Raw genomic sequence first — 16,905 nt, 5'->3', positions numbered from 1 at the left:
TTTGCCCTGAGGCCGATTCTAAAAAAATAATTGGTTCTAAATCCTAACAGTTTTCCTAAATGTTTCTATGTCAGTGGTTCCAACCTTTTATCATGTCAAGGACCCTCAGTATTATCTGTATTTGGCCGCGGACCACCACCTGAAAATATGTTTTCCCCCAGAAGCAAAACGTTCACTCTGAAAGAATATATATTCAAAGATTTGGGCCACATTTTCATGATTTAAAAAAAATGGCAGATCTACAAGCTCGTAGCGCGGCACGTCGGTGCCGCACTACCAGCTTGTAGGTCTGATATTTTTCAATAGCTAAAGTATAACATAATGCTTAATTTTTTTTGTATTTAGTTGGAAGCCTCTCTGTGGCCAGTGGTGGGAAAAATAAAATGCCATTAATTGGGGGTCCGTAGCCTAATTCATGTCAAACCATGGGGGTCCTTGAAATGAAACGAGTTGAGAATCACTGCTAGAGCCGTAAATAAATCTTCTCTTATGGGGGTCCCTGGATAAATAAATCTTCTCTTATGGGGGTCTTATGGGGTAAATACATCTTCTCTTATGGGGGTCTTTTGGGGTAAATACATCTTCTCTTATGGGGGTCTTATGGGGTAAATAAATCTTCTCTTATGGGGGTCCCTGGATAAATAAATCTTCTCTTATGGGGGTCTTATGGGGTAAATAAATCTTCTCTTATGGGGGTCTTATGGGGTAAATACATCTTCTCTTATGGGGGTCTTATGGGGTAAATACATCTTCTCTTATGGGGGTCTTATGGGGTAAATACATCTTCTCTTATGGGGGTCTTATGGGGTAAATACATCTTCTCTTATGGGGGTCTTATGGGGTAAATACATCTTCTCTTATGGGGATCTTATGGGGTAAATAAATCTTCTCTTATGGGGTAAATACATCTTCTCTTATGGGGTAAATACATCTTCTCTATGGGGTCTTATGGGGTAAATACATCTTCTCTTATGGGGGTCTTATGGGGTAAATACATCTTCTCTTATGGGGTAAATACATCTTCTCTTATGGGGGTCTTATGGGGTAAATACATCTTCTCTTATGGGGTAAATACATCTTCTCGTATGGGGGTCCCTGGATGGCATATCTCTTCAAATGGGGGTCCCAGTGGACCCAACAGGACAGGAAGTGGGCCCTGTGTGTCACAGTGTGTCCTGATGATTCAACAAGATTAGCTTCCCAAAATGCTCCTTCTTTGTTTGTTTATTTCTTTGAACGGTTATTATGGAGAGTTTCAACTTGGGGATAAATAGGAGTTCCAGGGAGAAATGTCCCTTCTTTATCTGGGGTTAATAGCCTGAAGACTTGCCTGAGACTGACATTTAATTAAAAAATAAATCAAGTCACCATTCATAAATCTCCTTTCATGCTCCACCGTGACCCAGAGTGAGTGGTTGTGTATAATGCGTACGCAGAATGATTGTACGGAATATTGTCACATTCTTTTAAATATATAACTTCTACTAACCATTAGCATGTGATATAGTTTTCTGTGTATGTATACTGCATACATATACAGAGTATAAAAAGCCCATGGTTTGCCATAATAGTCAATGACAGCTGGCCTGTTGTTAACACAAACTATTTAGGACACAGCTATTCAAATAAATAAATAGAGTAATTAGGAATACTGAAATTGTAATGCATCCCAGCTGTTAACCAGATTAACCCCATGGTATTTTGGACATAATACTTACAGGCACAACCTTTTTAACATGTGATAAAATAAGCTCACAACATGTCTGTAATGAAAGCCCTTATTTCCAAATATTAAAGAAGAGGACAGACAGAGAGAGGCTTGATGACAGTTCCTTCTCCTCTGGGTACAGTTCAACAACAACAATACACGTGTGTTTATAGTTCAACTAGCTGATCTACAGCTACACGTTGTGAGCTTGTAGATCAGCTATTTGAACTATTTGAAAGGGTTTTTAAAATAGTAAAAAAATGGCAAATAAGTTTAGGGATAAGGGTTAAGGGGTGTCTCTTCTCAAATCATTAGTGTCAGGATGCACGTATGCTCTGATCGCATCAGACCATTTCCTCAACTCACTAAAGATTTTTTTTTTTTAATCAAAGAGAATGTTTGGAGAAGTTGATCATGGCATTTTGTCCTGCGTTTACTGGTAGTTGATGGTGAAGGAACACGTTATTCCAACCAGTTCCTTTCCCCTCCATCAGGCTACAGTGGACTACAGTAGCAACGTGTTGTAGATCTGCTACAGTGGACTACAGTAGCAACGTGTTGTAGATCTGCTACAGTGGACTACAGTAGCAACGTGTTGTAGATCTGCTACAGTGGACTACAGTAGCAACGTGTTGTAGATCTGCTAAAGTGGACTGCAGTAGCAACGTGTTGTAGATCTGCTACAGTGGACTACAGTAGCAACGTGTTGTAGATCTGCTACAGTGGACTACAGTAGCAACATGTTGTAGATCTGCTACAGTGGACTACAGTAGCAACGTGTTGTAGATCTGCTACAGTGGACTACAGTAGCAACGTGTTGTAGATCTGCTACAGTGGACTACAGTAGCAACATGTTGTAGATCTGCTACAGTGGACTACAGTAGCAACGTGTTGTAGATCTGCTACAGTGGTCTACAGTAGCAACGTGTTGTAGATCTGCTACAGTGGACTACAGTAGCAACGTGTTGTAGATCTGCTACAGTGGACTACAGTAGCAACGTGTTGATATAGACTACAGTAGACTACAGTAGCAACATGTTGTAGATCTGCTATCTTTGGCGAATGTTCATCCCCAGAATTGAATTAGGACACTACTAGGGTGGTATAAGAAAATAAAATGATATAAACAGTATTTATTGTGGAGCCAGAGTATATAGAAGCTGCCTATCTGGCCCTTCATGCAGAACGGCAGTGATCTGACGATAGAGAGCTTGTAAGCAATGCCTTTGGACTGGAGCCATACTGTATACGGGAGAAAGTATTCTCCCATGCATGTACATATACTGTACATGGAATGTCACGTATGGATGGCATTATCATGTGCGTGCGTGTGCATGTGTGTGCGTGCGCCCGCTTGCGTGTGTGCAAAACTGCATGCGCGTGTGCGTGTGTGTTGTTATGCTGGTATAATTAGCAAACAAACATTGAGCAGCAGGATAATATGCTACTGTTGGTGTGGGAACAGATCTAGGGGAGATAGAAGATTCACCACATAAATAACATCCGCTTAGCTGTGGATAACATTCACCACATAACATCCACTCAGTAGCTGTGGATAACATCCACCACATAACATTCACCACATAACATCCGCTCAGTACATTCACCACATAACATTCACCACATAACATCCACTCAGTAGCTGTGGAGAACATTCACCACATAAATAACATCCGCTCAGTAGCTGTGGAGAACATTCACCACATAACATCCACTCAGTACATTCACCACATAACATTCACCACATAACATCCACTCAGTACATTCACCACATAACATTCACCACATAACATTCACCACATAACATTCACCACATAACATCCACTCAGTAGCTGTGGAGAACATTCACCACATAACATCCACTCAGTACATTCACCACATAACATTCACCACATAACATCCACTCAGTAGCTGTGGAGAACATTCACCACATAACATTCACCACATAACATCCACTCAGTAGCTGTGGAGAACATTCACCACATAACATCCACTCAGTAGCTGTGGAGAACATTCACCACATAACATTCACCACATAACATCCACTCAGTAGCTGTGGAGAACATTCACCACATAACATTCACCACATAACATCCACTCAGTAGCTGTGGAGAACATTCACCACATAACATTCACCACATAACATCCACTCAGTAGCTGTGGAGAACATTCACCACATAACATCCACTCAGTACATTCACCACATAACATTCACCACATAACATCCACTCAGTAGCTGTGGAGAACATTCACCACATAACATTCACCACATAACATCCGCTCAGTAGCTGTGGAGAACATTCACCACATAACATCCACTCAGTAGCTGTGGATAACATTCACCACATAAATAACATCCGCTCAGTAGCTGTGGAGAACATCCACCACATAACATCCACTCAGTAGCTGTGGATAACATTCACCACATAACATCCACTCAGTAGCTGTGGAGAACATTCACCACATAACATCCACTCAGTAGCTGTGGAGAACATTCACCACATAACATCCACTCAGTAGCTGTGGAGAACATTCACCACATAACATTCACCACATAACATCCACTCAGTAGCTGTGGAGAACATTCACCACATAACATTCACCACATAACATCCACTCAGTAGCTGTGGAGAACATTCACCACATAACATTCACCACATAACATCCACTCAGTAGCTGTGGAGAACATTCACCACATAACATCCACTCAGTACATTCACCACATAACATTCACCACATAACATCCACTCAGTAGCTGTGGAGAACATTCACCACATAACATTCACCACATAACATCCGCTCAGTAGCTGTGGAGAACATTCACCACATAACATCCACTCAGTAGCTGTGGATAACATTCACCACATAAATAACATCCGCTCAGTAGCTGTGGAGAACATCCACCACATAACATCCACTCAGTAGCTGTGGAGAACATTCACCACATAACATCCGCTCAGTACATTCACCACATAACATTCACCACATAACATCCGCTCAGTAGCTGTGGAGAACATTCACCACATAACATCCACTCAGTAGCTGTGGAGAACATCCACCACATAAATAACATCCGCTCAGAGCTGTGGAGAACATTCACCACATAACATCCACTCAGTAGCTGTGGAGAACATCCACCACATAAATAACATCCACTCAGTAGCTGTGGAGAACATCCACCACATAAATAACATCCACTCAGTAGCTGTGGAGAACATCCACCACATAAATAACATCCACTCAGTAGCTGTGGAGAACATCCACCACATAAATAACATCCGCTCAGTAGCTGTGGAGAACATCCACCACATAAATAACATCCACTCAGTAGCTGTGGAGAACATCCACCACATAAATAACATCCACTCAGTAGCTGTGGAGAACATCCACCACATAAATAACATCCACTCAGTAGCTGTGGAGAACATCCACCACATAAATAACATCCACTCAGTAGCTGTGGAGAACATCCACCACATAACATCCGCTCAGTACATTCACCACATAACATTCACCACATAACATCCACTCAGTAGCTGTGGAGAACATCCACCACATAAATAACATCCACTCAGTAGCTGTGGAGAACATTCACCACATAACATCCGCTCAGTACATTCACCACATAACATTCACCACATAACATCCACTCAGTAGCTGTGGAGAACATCCACCACATAAATAACATCCACTCAGTAGCTGTGGAGAACATTCACCACATAACATCCGCTCAGTACATTCACCACATAACATTCACCACATAACATCCACTCAGTAGCTGTGGAGAACATTCACCACATAAATAACATCCGCTCAGTAGCTGTGGAGAACATTCACCACATAACATCCACTCAGTAGCTGTGGATAACATCCACCACATAACATTCACCACATAACATCCGCTCAGTAGCTGTGGAGAACATTCACCACATAACATCCGCTCAGTAGCTGTGGAGAACATTCACCACATAAATAACATCCGCTCAGTACATTCACCACATAACATTCACCACATAACATCCACTCAGTAGCTGTGGAGAACATTCACCACATAACATCCGCTCAGTAGCTGTGGAGAACATTCACCACATAACATCCACTCAGTAGCTGTGGAGAACATTCACCACATAACATCCGCTCAGTACATTCACCACATAACATCCACCACATAACATCCGCTCAGTAGCTGTGGAGAACATTCACCACATAACATCCACTCAGTAGCTGTGGATAACATTCACCACATAAATAACATCCGCTCAGTACATTCACCACATAACATTCACCACATAACATCCGCTCAGTAGCTGTGGAGAACATTCACCACATAACATCCACTCAGTAGCTGTGGATAACATTCACCACATAAATAACATCCGCTCAGTAGCTGTGGAGAACATCCACCACATAACATCCACTCAGTAGCTGTGGATAACATTCACCACATAACATCCACTCAGTAGCTGTGGATAACATTCACCACATAAATAACATCCGCTCAGTAGCTGTGGAGAACATCCACCACATAACATCCACTCAGTAGCTGTGGATAACATTCACCACATAACATCCACTCAGTAGCTGTGGATAACATTCACCACATAACATCCACTCAGTACATTCACCACATAACATTCACCACATAACATCCACTCAGTACATTCACCACATAACATTCACCACATAACATCCACTCAGTACATTCACCACATAACATTCACCACATAACATCCGCTCAGTAGCTGTGGAGAACATTCACCACATAACATCCACTCAGATACATTCACCACATAACATCCGCTCAGTAGCTGTGGAGAACATCCACCACATAAATAACATCCGCTCAGAGCTGTGTTGGGAGTGCATGTGAAGTGCACACGTTCTTCTGGAGTAGTATGCTGCTGATCTAGATTCCGACACTATGGGCTCCATTTTAGTCACCGCTAAACGCCTTATCCCTAAACTTCTTTGCCTTTTTTTTGACTGGCCATTTTTCTAGTTAAAATGGCCAGTCTACAAGCTCACAGCGTGTAAATGTAGATTGGCTATTTGAACTATTCAAAAATGTAGTAGTTTAGGGATAAGTGGCGCGCTACGAGCTTGTAGGTCTGCTATTTTTGAAAAATCGAAGAACGACTGACATTTTTAGAATCTGATCTCAGGTCAGAATGGGTTAATCAGACCAGTGTGTGTCCAGTGGAAACCTTGTATGAATCTGATCTCAGGTCAGAATGGGTTAATGCCACTCCACAGAGTTACACTGACAATGAGTCCCAGTCCACACAGTTACACTGAGAATGAGTCCCAGTCCACAGTTACACTGAGAATGAGTCCCAGTCCACAGTTACACTGAGAATGAGTCCCAGTCCACAGAGTTACACTGAGAATGAGTCCCACTCCACAGTTACACTGAGAATGAGTCCCACTCCACAGTTACACTGAGAATGTTCAATACAGTATTTAATGTATTTAATGCCAGTCCACAGAGTTACACTGAGAATGAGTCCCAGTCCACAGAGTTACACTGAGAATGAGTCCCAGTCCACAGTTACACTGAGAATGAGTCCCACTCCACAGTTACACTGAGAATGAGTCCCACTCCACAGTTACACTGAGAATGAGTCCCACTCCACAGTTACACTGAGAATGAGTCCCACTCCACAGTTACACTGAGAATGTTCAATACAGTATTTAATGTATTTAATGCCAGTCCACAGAGTTACACTGAGAATGCACCAGGGAGACATCAGCTCCATCTAGTCTCAATATGGTGACCTTTCATTTGGACGAGGTCACCGGTTTCCTTCACAACATTTTCCTATACTTAACTTCTTCCTCTTCTTTTTTAAGGTTATTATGTTTAGCATTTTATGCTTTATTTTAGATGGGAGAATGACGTAGAGCCGTGGTTCCCAAAGTGGGGTCCGGGGACCCCCAGGGGTCCTTGAGGGAGTTCCAGGGGGTCCCAGAGCTAAATGGTAGTTACCAAATGGACCCTTATGGGTCTGTAACTCTGAGAGTGTACAAATGGAACCAAATGGACCCTTATGGGCCTGTAACTCTGAGAGTGTACGAATGGAACCAAATGGACCATAACAGGTCCATTTGGTTCCATTTGTACACTCTCAAGAGTTAAATACATTTTTGCTTTGTTTCAGTTTCAGTTTTGTGACCACTCAAACCAACTCAAAAACAACTCTGTCCATGTAATATCAGAACTGTCCTGTTCCCTGCCTGTTCTCTGTCTAAGTATTTGTATGTAAAAATAGAAAAAGAAGCATAACATATGTACTCAATTTTTTCCTGTCCATAACCCTATTCTATGCTCAATAAAAACTTTAAAATAGAAGAGTTAAATTAACATTACAATATGAACTGGGGTCCCAGAGATAGAAAAAAGACTAATGTATGTCAAACTGAAATTAAACGGGTTGAGAATCACTGCTTCTCTTATGGGGGTCCCTGGATGGCATATCTCTTCAAATGGGGGTCCTTAAGGGGGGCTTTATTATCATCAAGAGAGAGAGAGAGAGAGAGAGAGATACCTCTCTTCCAAATCCGTCAACAAGGCCTGCCGTATGGAATTGGTTCCCATCCGGCCGGCCTACGGGCCACTGAGCCGCTCTATAAGACACTGAGCCGCTCTATAAGCCACTGAGCCGCTCTATAAGCCACTGAGCCGCTCTATAAGACACTGAGCCGCTCTATAAGCCACTGAGCCGCTCTATAAGACACTGAGCCGCTCTATAAGACACTGAGCCGCTCTATAAGACACTGAGCCGCTCTATAAGTCACTGAGCCGCTCTATAAGACACTGAGCCGCTCTATAAGACACTGAGCCGCTCTATAAGACACTGAGCCGCTCTATAAGCCACTGAGCCGCTCTATAAGACACTGAGCCGCTCTATAAGACACTGAGCCGCTCTATAAGACACTGAGCCGCTCTATAAGACACTGAGCCGCTCTATAAGACACTGAGCCGCTCTATAAGCCACTGAGCCGCTCTATAAGACACTGAGCCGCTCTATAAGACACTGAGCCGCTCTATAAGACACTGAGCCGCTCTATAAGACACTGAGCCGCTCTATAAGACACTGAGCCGCTCTATAAGCCACTGAGCCGCTCTATAAGCCACTGAGCCGCTCTATAAGACACTGAGCCGCTCTATAAGCCACTGAGCCGCTCTATAAGCCACTGAGCCGCTCTATAAGCCACTGAGCCGCTCTATAAGACACTGAGCCGCTCTATAAGACACTGAGCCGCTCTATAAGACACTGAGCCGCTCTATAAGACCACTGAGCCGCTCTATAAGCCACTGAGCCGCTCTATAAGACACTGAGCCGCTCTATAAGACACTGAGCCGCTCTATAAGACACTGAGCCGCTCTATAAGCCACTGAGCCGCTCTATAAGCCACTGAGCCGCTCTATAAGACACTGAGCCGCTCTATAAGCCACTGAGCCGCTCTATAAGCCACTGAGCCGCTCTATAAGACACTGAGCCGCTCTATAAGACACTGAGCCGCTCTATAAGCCACTGAGCCGCTCTATAAGACACTGAGCCGCTCTATAAGACACTGAGCCGCTCTATAAGCCACTGAGCCGCTCTATAAGACACTGAGCCGCTCTATAAGACACTGAGCCGCTCTATAAGACACTGAGCCGCTCTATAAGCCACTGAGCCGCTCTATAAGACACTGAGCCGCTCTATAAGACACTGAGCCGCTCTATAAGCCGCTCTATAAACCACTGAGCCGCTCTATAAGACACTGAGCCGCTACACTGAGCCGCTCTATAAGACACTGAGCCGCTCTATAAGACACTGAGCCGCTCTATAAGACACTGAGCCGCTCTATAAGACACTGAGCCGCTCTATAAGCCACTGAGCCGCTCTATAAGACACTGAGCCGCTCTATAAGCCACTGAGCCGCTCTATAAGACACTGAGCCGCTCTATAAGCCACTGAGCCGCTCTATAAGCCGCTCTATAAGACACTGAGCCGCTCTATAAGACACTGAGCCGCTCTATAAGACACTGAGCCGCTCTATAAGCCACTGCCGTCCCTTTGTATATAAATATTAATAATCTCCTTCGTCTTGTGTCTATATATATATCGTTGCTGTCGGGAGGTAACTCCATTTGTGAGGTTTTTCATTTTCTTTTTGCATAAATCAATGCTATTGAACACCCTTAGTCTGTGTGTTGGTTAAAATAATATATTGAAACAATGAAAAGTAGTAAAAATAAATTGACGACATAAAGTCACAACGCCATGATGAGGGCAGTCAGTATTGCTTCGTTTTCAAGGTTTTCTTCATTTCAGAAAAAAATGACATTTTGGAGTTGGGTGGTTTCTTCTCGACAGCAGAGATATAGACAAGTGAGATAACATGGTTTGTAAAAACAGATTTAGATGCTTTGGGTTTGATTGAGGGCATCAGAATGAATGAATGAAGCCTTTCTGCTTCCGTTAGCATAATGTGACCGTTTCTGACCGAGGTCTTTTTTCCCCATGTCATATGAAAGCAGGGAATCACAGCTTCAAGTTGACATATTGGTTGTTCAGTTTGACCCACCAGTTTTAGAGATATGGCTTATAGAGTAATGTCTTGCAGAGAAACAGCGAGTTGAGAAAACAGGCTTGAAAGGTCCACTTCTGTGGACTCCAACATTACACCCATAGCTACATGTTTAAGCATTTATTTCATATTTACATGTCGATTTCAGCTCTGACACTTAATTATTTCAGACATGCTCTAGTATGTGAAGGGTCTGCCTGTGCTATTAACTCATTTTGGATTTAAAAAAAAAGGTTTTTCTCCTCTCCTGAACAGTTAAGTCTTGCCGACTGTATAAAAAAAGAGTCTCATATGATGTTGCTTTGGAGCAAGGGGTTGTAGATAGGGTCACTTAAAAGGCAACTGTTGATCATTTGCAGACAGAAGTTACTTGGCAGTTTGAAGTCCTTTAAATCTGAATTTACTATCTACTATGAGAGTGAGTTATATACAGTATATGTCCTTAAGCAGGTCTGAAACACTAGGACACTAGGACACAGCTGATTCCTCCGTAAGCTTCCTAAACCAGACTCCTAGCTGAGACAAAAGCTATGGTGGATCTCGCATGCACGTTGCCTTTTATGGACGTGTGTGTGTGTGTGTGTGTGTGTGTGTGTGTGTGTGTGTGTGTGTGTGTGTGTGTGTGTGTGTGTGTGTGTGTGTGTGTGTGTGTGTGTGTGTGTGTGTGTGTGTGTGTGTGTGTGTGCGTGTGCGTGTGCGTGTGTAAGTGCACGCCAGAGCGTGTTGTTTGTGTGTGCTGAACTAATGTGTCTGGGTTGGTTCAACATGGTTTCTGTCTCAGAGACGAAAGAAGGAGGAGGAAAGAAGGAGAGGTATGCTTTGCTTCTGGTTGAAATACATACAAGTTAAAGTTCAGACTTTCAAGTCCCGCAACTCAAAGTTCCCTTAAATGTCTCCAATGAGTCGAGTCATCAAATAAAAAGGCAATGCTCAAAAAGGGGAAAAGAATAATATTTCTCACCCAACCTTCCAGTCAGGATGGATGGAGGCCACAGCAGGTTCCTCTTTGTCCAAAAGCTCTGAAGGGATTCAGACCCTCAGAAATGATCCTTGACCAAACATGTCTTCTTTAAACCGTCAGAAATGAACCAAACATGTCTTCTTCAGATCTCAACGTTTTCCGGCTCCACTACTAATGCTTTATCCATTTCTGATTCTGAATTGTACTATTTTTTTGGCCTTAAAAGAGTCTCTTTGACAAACCACAAATACCTTGTACTTTTATCCACACTTTTCCTGGGCTGTGTGTGCTCCACTTCCTGTCGATTTCATTGGATATCATTGGTCATCTGACCAGTTTCATTGGATTTCATTGGATCAAATCGATAGGAAGTGGAGCACACACACAGCCCAGGAAAAGTGTGGATAGAAGTTCCTGGTACCTCACTTCCTGGAACTATTCCCTGTGATCAAACCTTGTCAGCAGAAAATGAATGACCATGTTCTGGGGGTTTCTGGCTCAAACAAGTGATCTGATTTGCCTGTGGACTGTGATGTAAGTCCACAAATCCCAATATGATCATACTGTAACAATTTGCCAGCAGATGTCACTGTTGAGGGATTTTGTCTGTTTTCATTGCAGCTCAAAATGCTTCAGAACAAACAACCCACTGTTCAACCTATCTTCATATAATTGGTCCTCACTAAGGTTAAAATCCCGCCATTCTTTCATCATGATCATTAGTGAGGACCAATTATATGCAAGATACTATTCAAAAGTGGTGAAGTGGTCCTTTAAAACTAGAGGATTTCACCGTGCAGAGATCAGAAACTGAACAATAACATTGTGGCTGGTGCACATGCACCACTGCGTGCGTGCGTGCGTGCGTGCGTGCGTGCGTGCGTGCATGCGTGTGCGTTATCACCACATGATTTGGATGCAATTACACTGAGTTACTGAACTGTGAACTTGTGTGTTGTTCATCATCTTGCTCAGTCTCTCTCTTTTACCTCTCTCTCCCATTCCTGTTTTCACCCAATAGTTAAATTAATCTCTCTCTCTCTCTCTCTCTCTCTCTCTCTCTCTCTCTCTCTCTCTCTCTCTCAGAGGAGAGTCTGGCGCGGGGAAGACTGAGAACACCAAGAAAGTAATCCAGTATCTGGCCGTGGTGGCGTCCTCCCACAAAGGCAAGAAGGACACCAGTGCTGTAAGTATCACAGTAACCAGTCAGTAACCAGTCAGTAACCAGTAACCAGTCAGTAACCAGTCAGTAACCAGTAACCAGTCAGTAACCAGTAACCAGTCAGTAACCAGTAACCAGTCAGTAACCAGTCAGTAACCAGTCAGTAACCAGTAACCAGTCAGTAACCAGTCAGTAACCAGTAACCAGTCAGTAACCAGTAACCAGTCAGTAACCAGTAACCAGTCAGTAACCAGTCAGTAACCAGTCAGTAACCAGTCAGTAACCAGTAACCAGTCAGTAACCAGTAACCAGTCAGTAACCAGTCAGTAACCAGTAACCAGTCAGTAACCAGTCAGTAACCAGTAACCAGTCAGTAACCAGTCAGTAACCAGTAACCAGTCAGTAACCAGTAACCAGTCACTAACCAGTAACCAGTCACTAACCAGTAACCAGTCAGTAACCAGTAACCAGTCACTAACCAGTCAGTAATCAGTAACCAGTCAGTAACCAGTCAGTAACCAGTAACCAGTCAGTAACCAGTCAGTAACCAGTAACCAGTCAGTAACCAGTAACCAGTCAGTAATCAGTAACCAGTCAGTAACCACTAACCAGTCAGTAATCAGTAACCAGTCAGTAATCAGTCAGTAACCAGTCAGTAACCAGTCAGTAATCAGTCAGTAACCAGTAACCAGTCAGTAATCAGTAACCAGTCAGTAATCAGTCAGTAACCAGTAACCAGTCAGTAATCAGTAACCAGTCAGTAATCAGTCAGTAATCAGTAACCAGTCAGTAACAGTCACTAACCCGTCAGTAATCAGTAACCAGTCAGTAACAGTCACTAACCAGTCAGTAATCAGTAACCAGTCAGTAATCAGTCAGTAACCAGTAACCAGTCAGTAACAGTCGGTAACCAGTCAGTAAGTCACTTTTTTTTACACTTAAGCCTATCGTCACCTTCGTAAAAATAATGACTCATACGTCTTTTTTTTTTAGGACATTTTTATTCTTTGCCTACATCAGCTCTTCATGACCCTTCATTACCCCTCTGGTAAAACACCCTAATGAAGACCTAATTGAAAAGGATTTCCACCACCTTGTAGTGAAACGGCCTATCTCAAGAGTGACAGGCTGTTTTTGGGCCTATATTCACATTGGTCTTGTGACTTAGGCCAAAAACTACATTTATTTGGCAACAATGTGCCTAAATCAACATTCAGAAATTGGCTTTAAATCCTCTTATGTTACATAACTGACAGACAATAATTGTCAATATTGTTTTTTTTTTAAATGATGAAATGAAAAAGGGTGAAATGATTAAGAAATTATCATACAGTTAATTATTTTTTTATTATTATTAGTTTTCTGAAAATGACTTAGGCCACGCCCATTACGTTAAAAGAAGGTGTGGCTATTATACTTCATGGTACGGCAGCATCGCAGGCCAGAAGTAGCAGATCTACGAGCTCTCAGCGTGTCACGTCCACAGCGCAGTGTGAGCTTGTAGATCTAACACAGCATAAACAACAGTAGGCCTATGTGGGGTGAGACTGCTCCGTTTAACCTCCTTGTACCGCCATTTCCTCCAAATAGCAAAAACCAGGAGTGGAGTTGGCCCATGTGAGTAAAGGGATTCGCCTGGCGTGGTGTTGTTTTTGGTGTGTGGTGTTTGTGTGTAAATCCTTCCTCATACTGTAGGAGATATGCATGCCAGATACTAGTTAATACTCTCACTGAGTTACAAGACTAATTAAATTCTGTTTTTGGTTTTTACACCTGATCGTTCTTCAATCTCCGGTCAAGATCCCAAACACACAGGTTTTGACAACAACATCGCTGATGTCAGTTCAAGCATCTTTTGTTTGTTTGTCTTTGGACAAAACAAGAGCACAACGATCACCCTGACCGCATGATACATAATTATGCCGTATTACTGAATTGCAACAGTCAAATTTCCCAAATCCCGAATGTTTCATAAAGACTGTATACTGATGGAGCTGATGTTGTTCGTTTGCTCCCCCCCCCCCCCCCCCCTCCTCCCCCCGTCTTCCACGATCACCCTTTCACTGTCTCGGGGACATTGGGCCCCTGCCCCCCCCCCCCCCCCCCCCCTGACAGTGAAAGGGTCCGTCACCTGTGTGAGCATGCTCATCTCCTCTTCTTCTGTCTTCATGTGACTCTCACAGTGTACAAACGTTCCATTTGTACACTCTCAGAGTTACAGTACCGACCCTGTTACGGTCCATTCTAATCTGGACCCCCTGGTGCTTGTTGTCGTGTGCTGTACTGTATCATATAGTGTACTGTACGTGGACCGGTTGGGCTCTGTGGGTTACTAGTGGAGCACCGTGTGGTTTGCACAGTGTGGACTTTCTCAAACTCTTGTGAAGTTGTGCCCTCCTGGGGGGAAAAACTAAACTAAACTAAACAAAACAGCTAGCATGCATGAGTATAGCATAATGCACGCTGGGTATAAAGACCAGCTACATGTTGTGTTCTGGTTCTGCTATGCTGGGTATAAAGACCAGCTACATGTTGTGTTCTGGTTCTGCTATGCTGGGTATAAAGACCAGCTACATGTTGTGTTTTGGTTCTGGTATGCTGGTGACCAGCATGGGATGCTTGTGATTGGTCGGTGGTGATGGAATGCTTGGATGTATAAACTGTGATGTGTGAATACTGTAGAATGTTGGACTGCTCACCAGGGTGGGATATACTGTACTATAATACTATACATTATAGAATGTTGTCCTGCTCACCAGGGTGGGATATACTGTACTATAATACTATACATTATAGAATGTTGGTCTGCTCACCAGGGTGGGATATACTGTACTATAATACTATACATTATAGAATGTTGGTCTGCTCACCAGGGTGGGATATACTGTACTATAATACTATACATTATAGAACGTTCGCCTGCTCACCAGGGTGGGATATACTGTACTATAATACTATACATTATAGAACGTTGGTCTGCTCACCAGGGTGGGATATACTGTACTATAATACTATACATTATATAGAACGTTCACCTGCTCACCAGGGTGGGATATACTGTACTATAATACTATACATTATATAGAACGTTCACCTGCTCACCAGGGTGGGATATACTGTACTATAATACTATACATTATAGAATGTTGTCCTGCTCACCAGGGTGGGATATACTGTACTATAATACTATACATTATAGAATGTTGTCCTGCTCACCAGGGTGGGATATACTGTACTATAATACTATACATTATAGAATGTTGTCCTGCTCACCAGGGTGGGATATACTGTACTATAATACTATACATTATAGAATGTTGGTCTGCTCACCAGGGTGGGATATACTGTACTATAATACTATACATTATAGAATGTTGTCCTGCTCACCAGGGTGGGATATACTGTACTATAATACTATACATTATAGAACGTTGGCCTGCTCACCAGGGTGGGATATACTGCCTGGACAAACACATCAAATGTTATGCTATCATTCTAAATAGAGATGTCCCCGATACTGTATCGGTATCGGAAAAGTATTGGTAATAATCGGCCCTTATTTGTCATATTGGGTCAAATATGCCAGTCTAACCACCGATCCGACACAGAGGGTAAAGGGTTGACACTATGGCAGGTAAATATAATGTTGGGGCATCATGTGGAGTTTGCTTTGGAGTTGCCCCAAACTGCAAGTGCACATATGAGTGAGGAGTCTGCTATAAACACAACATGAGATATATAGCTAGATATCTATAAACACAACACCAGATATATAGTTAGATATCTATAAACACAACACCAGATATATAGCTAGATAGCTATAAACACAACACCAGATATATAGCTAGATATCTATAAACACAACACCAGATATATAGCTAGATATCTATAAACACAACACCAGATATATAGCTAGATATCTATAAACACAACACCAGATATATAGCTAGATATCTATAAACACAACACCAGATATATAGCTAGATATCTATAAACACAACACCAGATATATAGCTAGATATCTATAAACACAACACCAGATATATAGATAGATATCTATAAACACAACACCAGATATATAGCTAGATATCTATAAACACAACACCAGATATATAGCTACATATCTATAAACACAACACCAGATATATAGATAGATAGCTATAAACACAACACCAGATATATAGCTAGATAGCTATAAACACAACACCAGATATATAGCTAGATAGCTATAAACACAACACCAGATATATAGATAGATAGCTATAGACACAACATGAGATCACAACACTGATATCGGTATTCGGTATCGGCTAACACAAATTGTCGTATCGGATCAGGACCGGGAAAAATCGGGACATCCCTAGTAATTCTAAAGAGGCCAGAGCACATGAAACTATGACTCCACAGCGTATAATAATTATTTTTGGAACACACTTCATAGAGTTCTGACCTGAGTAGTAGGACCTGCTTCCTGAATCCTGATTGAATGTGATTCCC

General features: G+C 42.5%; 1 protein-coding gene across 5 annotated transcripts in view; it reads left to right on the top strand.

Moving 5' to 3' along the window:
- Positions 1-16,905, top strand: part of LOC308313059 (myosin-11-like) — a 97,629-nt gene that overhangs the window by 29,807 nt on the left and 50,917 nt on the right. For 4 of the 5 annotated variants that reach the window (XM_080759940.1, XM_080759944.1, XM_080759942.1 and 1 more), the window contains 2 exons: positions 12,333-12,432; positions 13,999-14,025. In XM_080759940.1, the coding sequence (XP_080616066.1) occupies positions 12,333-12,432; positions 13,999-14,025 (127 nt within the window). The remainder of the gene's footprint in view (positions 1-12,332; positions 12,433-13,998; positions 14,026-16,905) is intronic. The other variant, XM_080759941.1, reaches the window with a different exon arrangement.

Source organism: Protomyctophum bolini, assembly GCF_963924005.1.
Source record: "Protomyctophum bolini genome assembly, chromosome: 3".
NCBI lineage: Eukaryota > Metazoa > Chordata > Actinopteri > Myctophiformes > Myctophidae > Protomyctophum > Protomyctophum bolini.
This window is presented reverse-complemented; position numbering and strand designations above follow the sequence as displayed.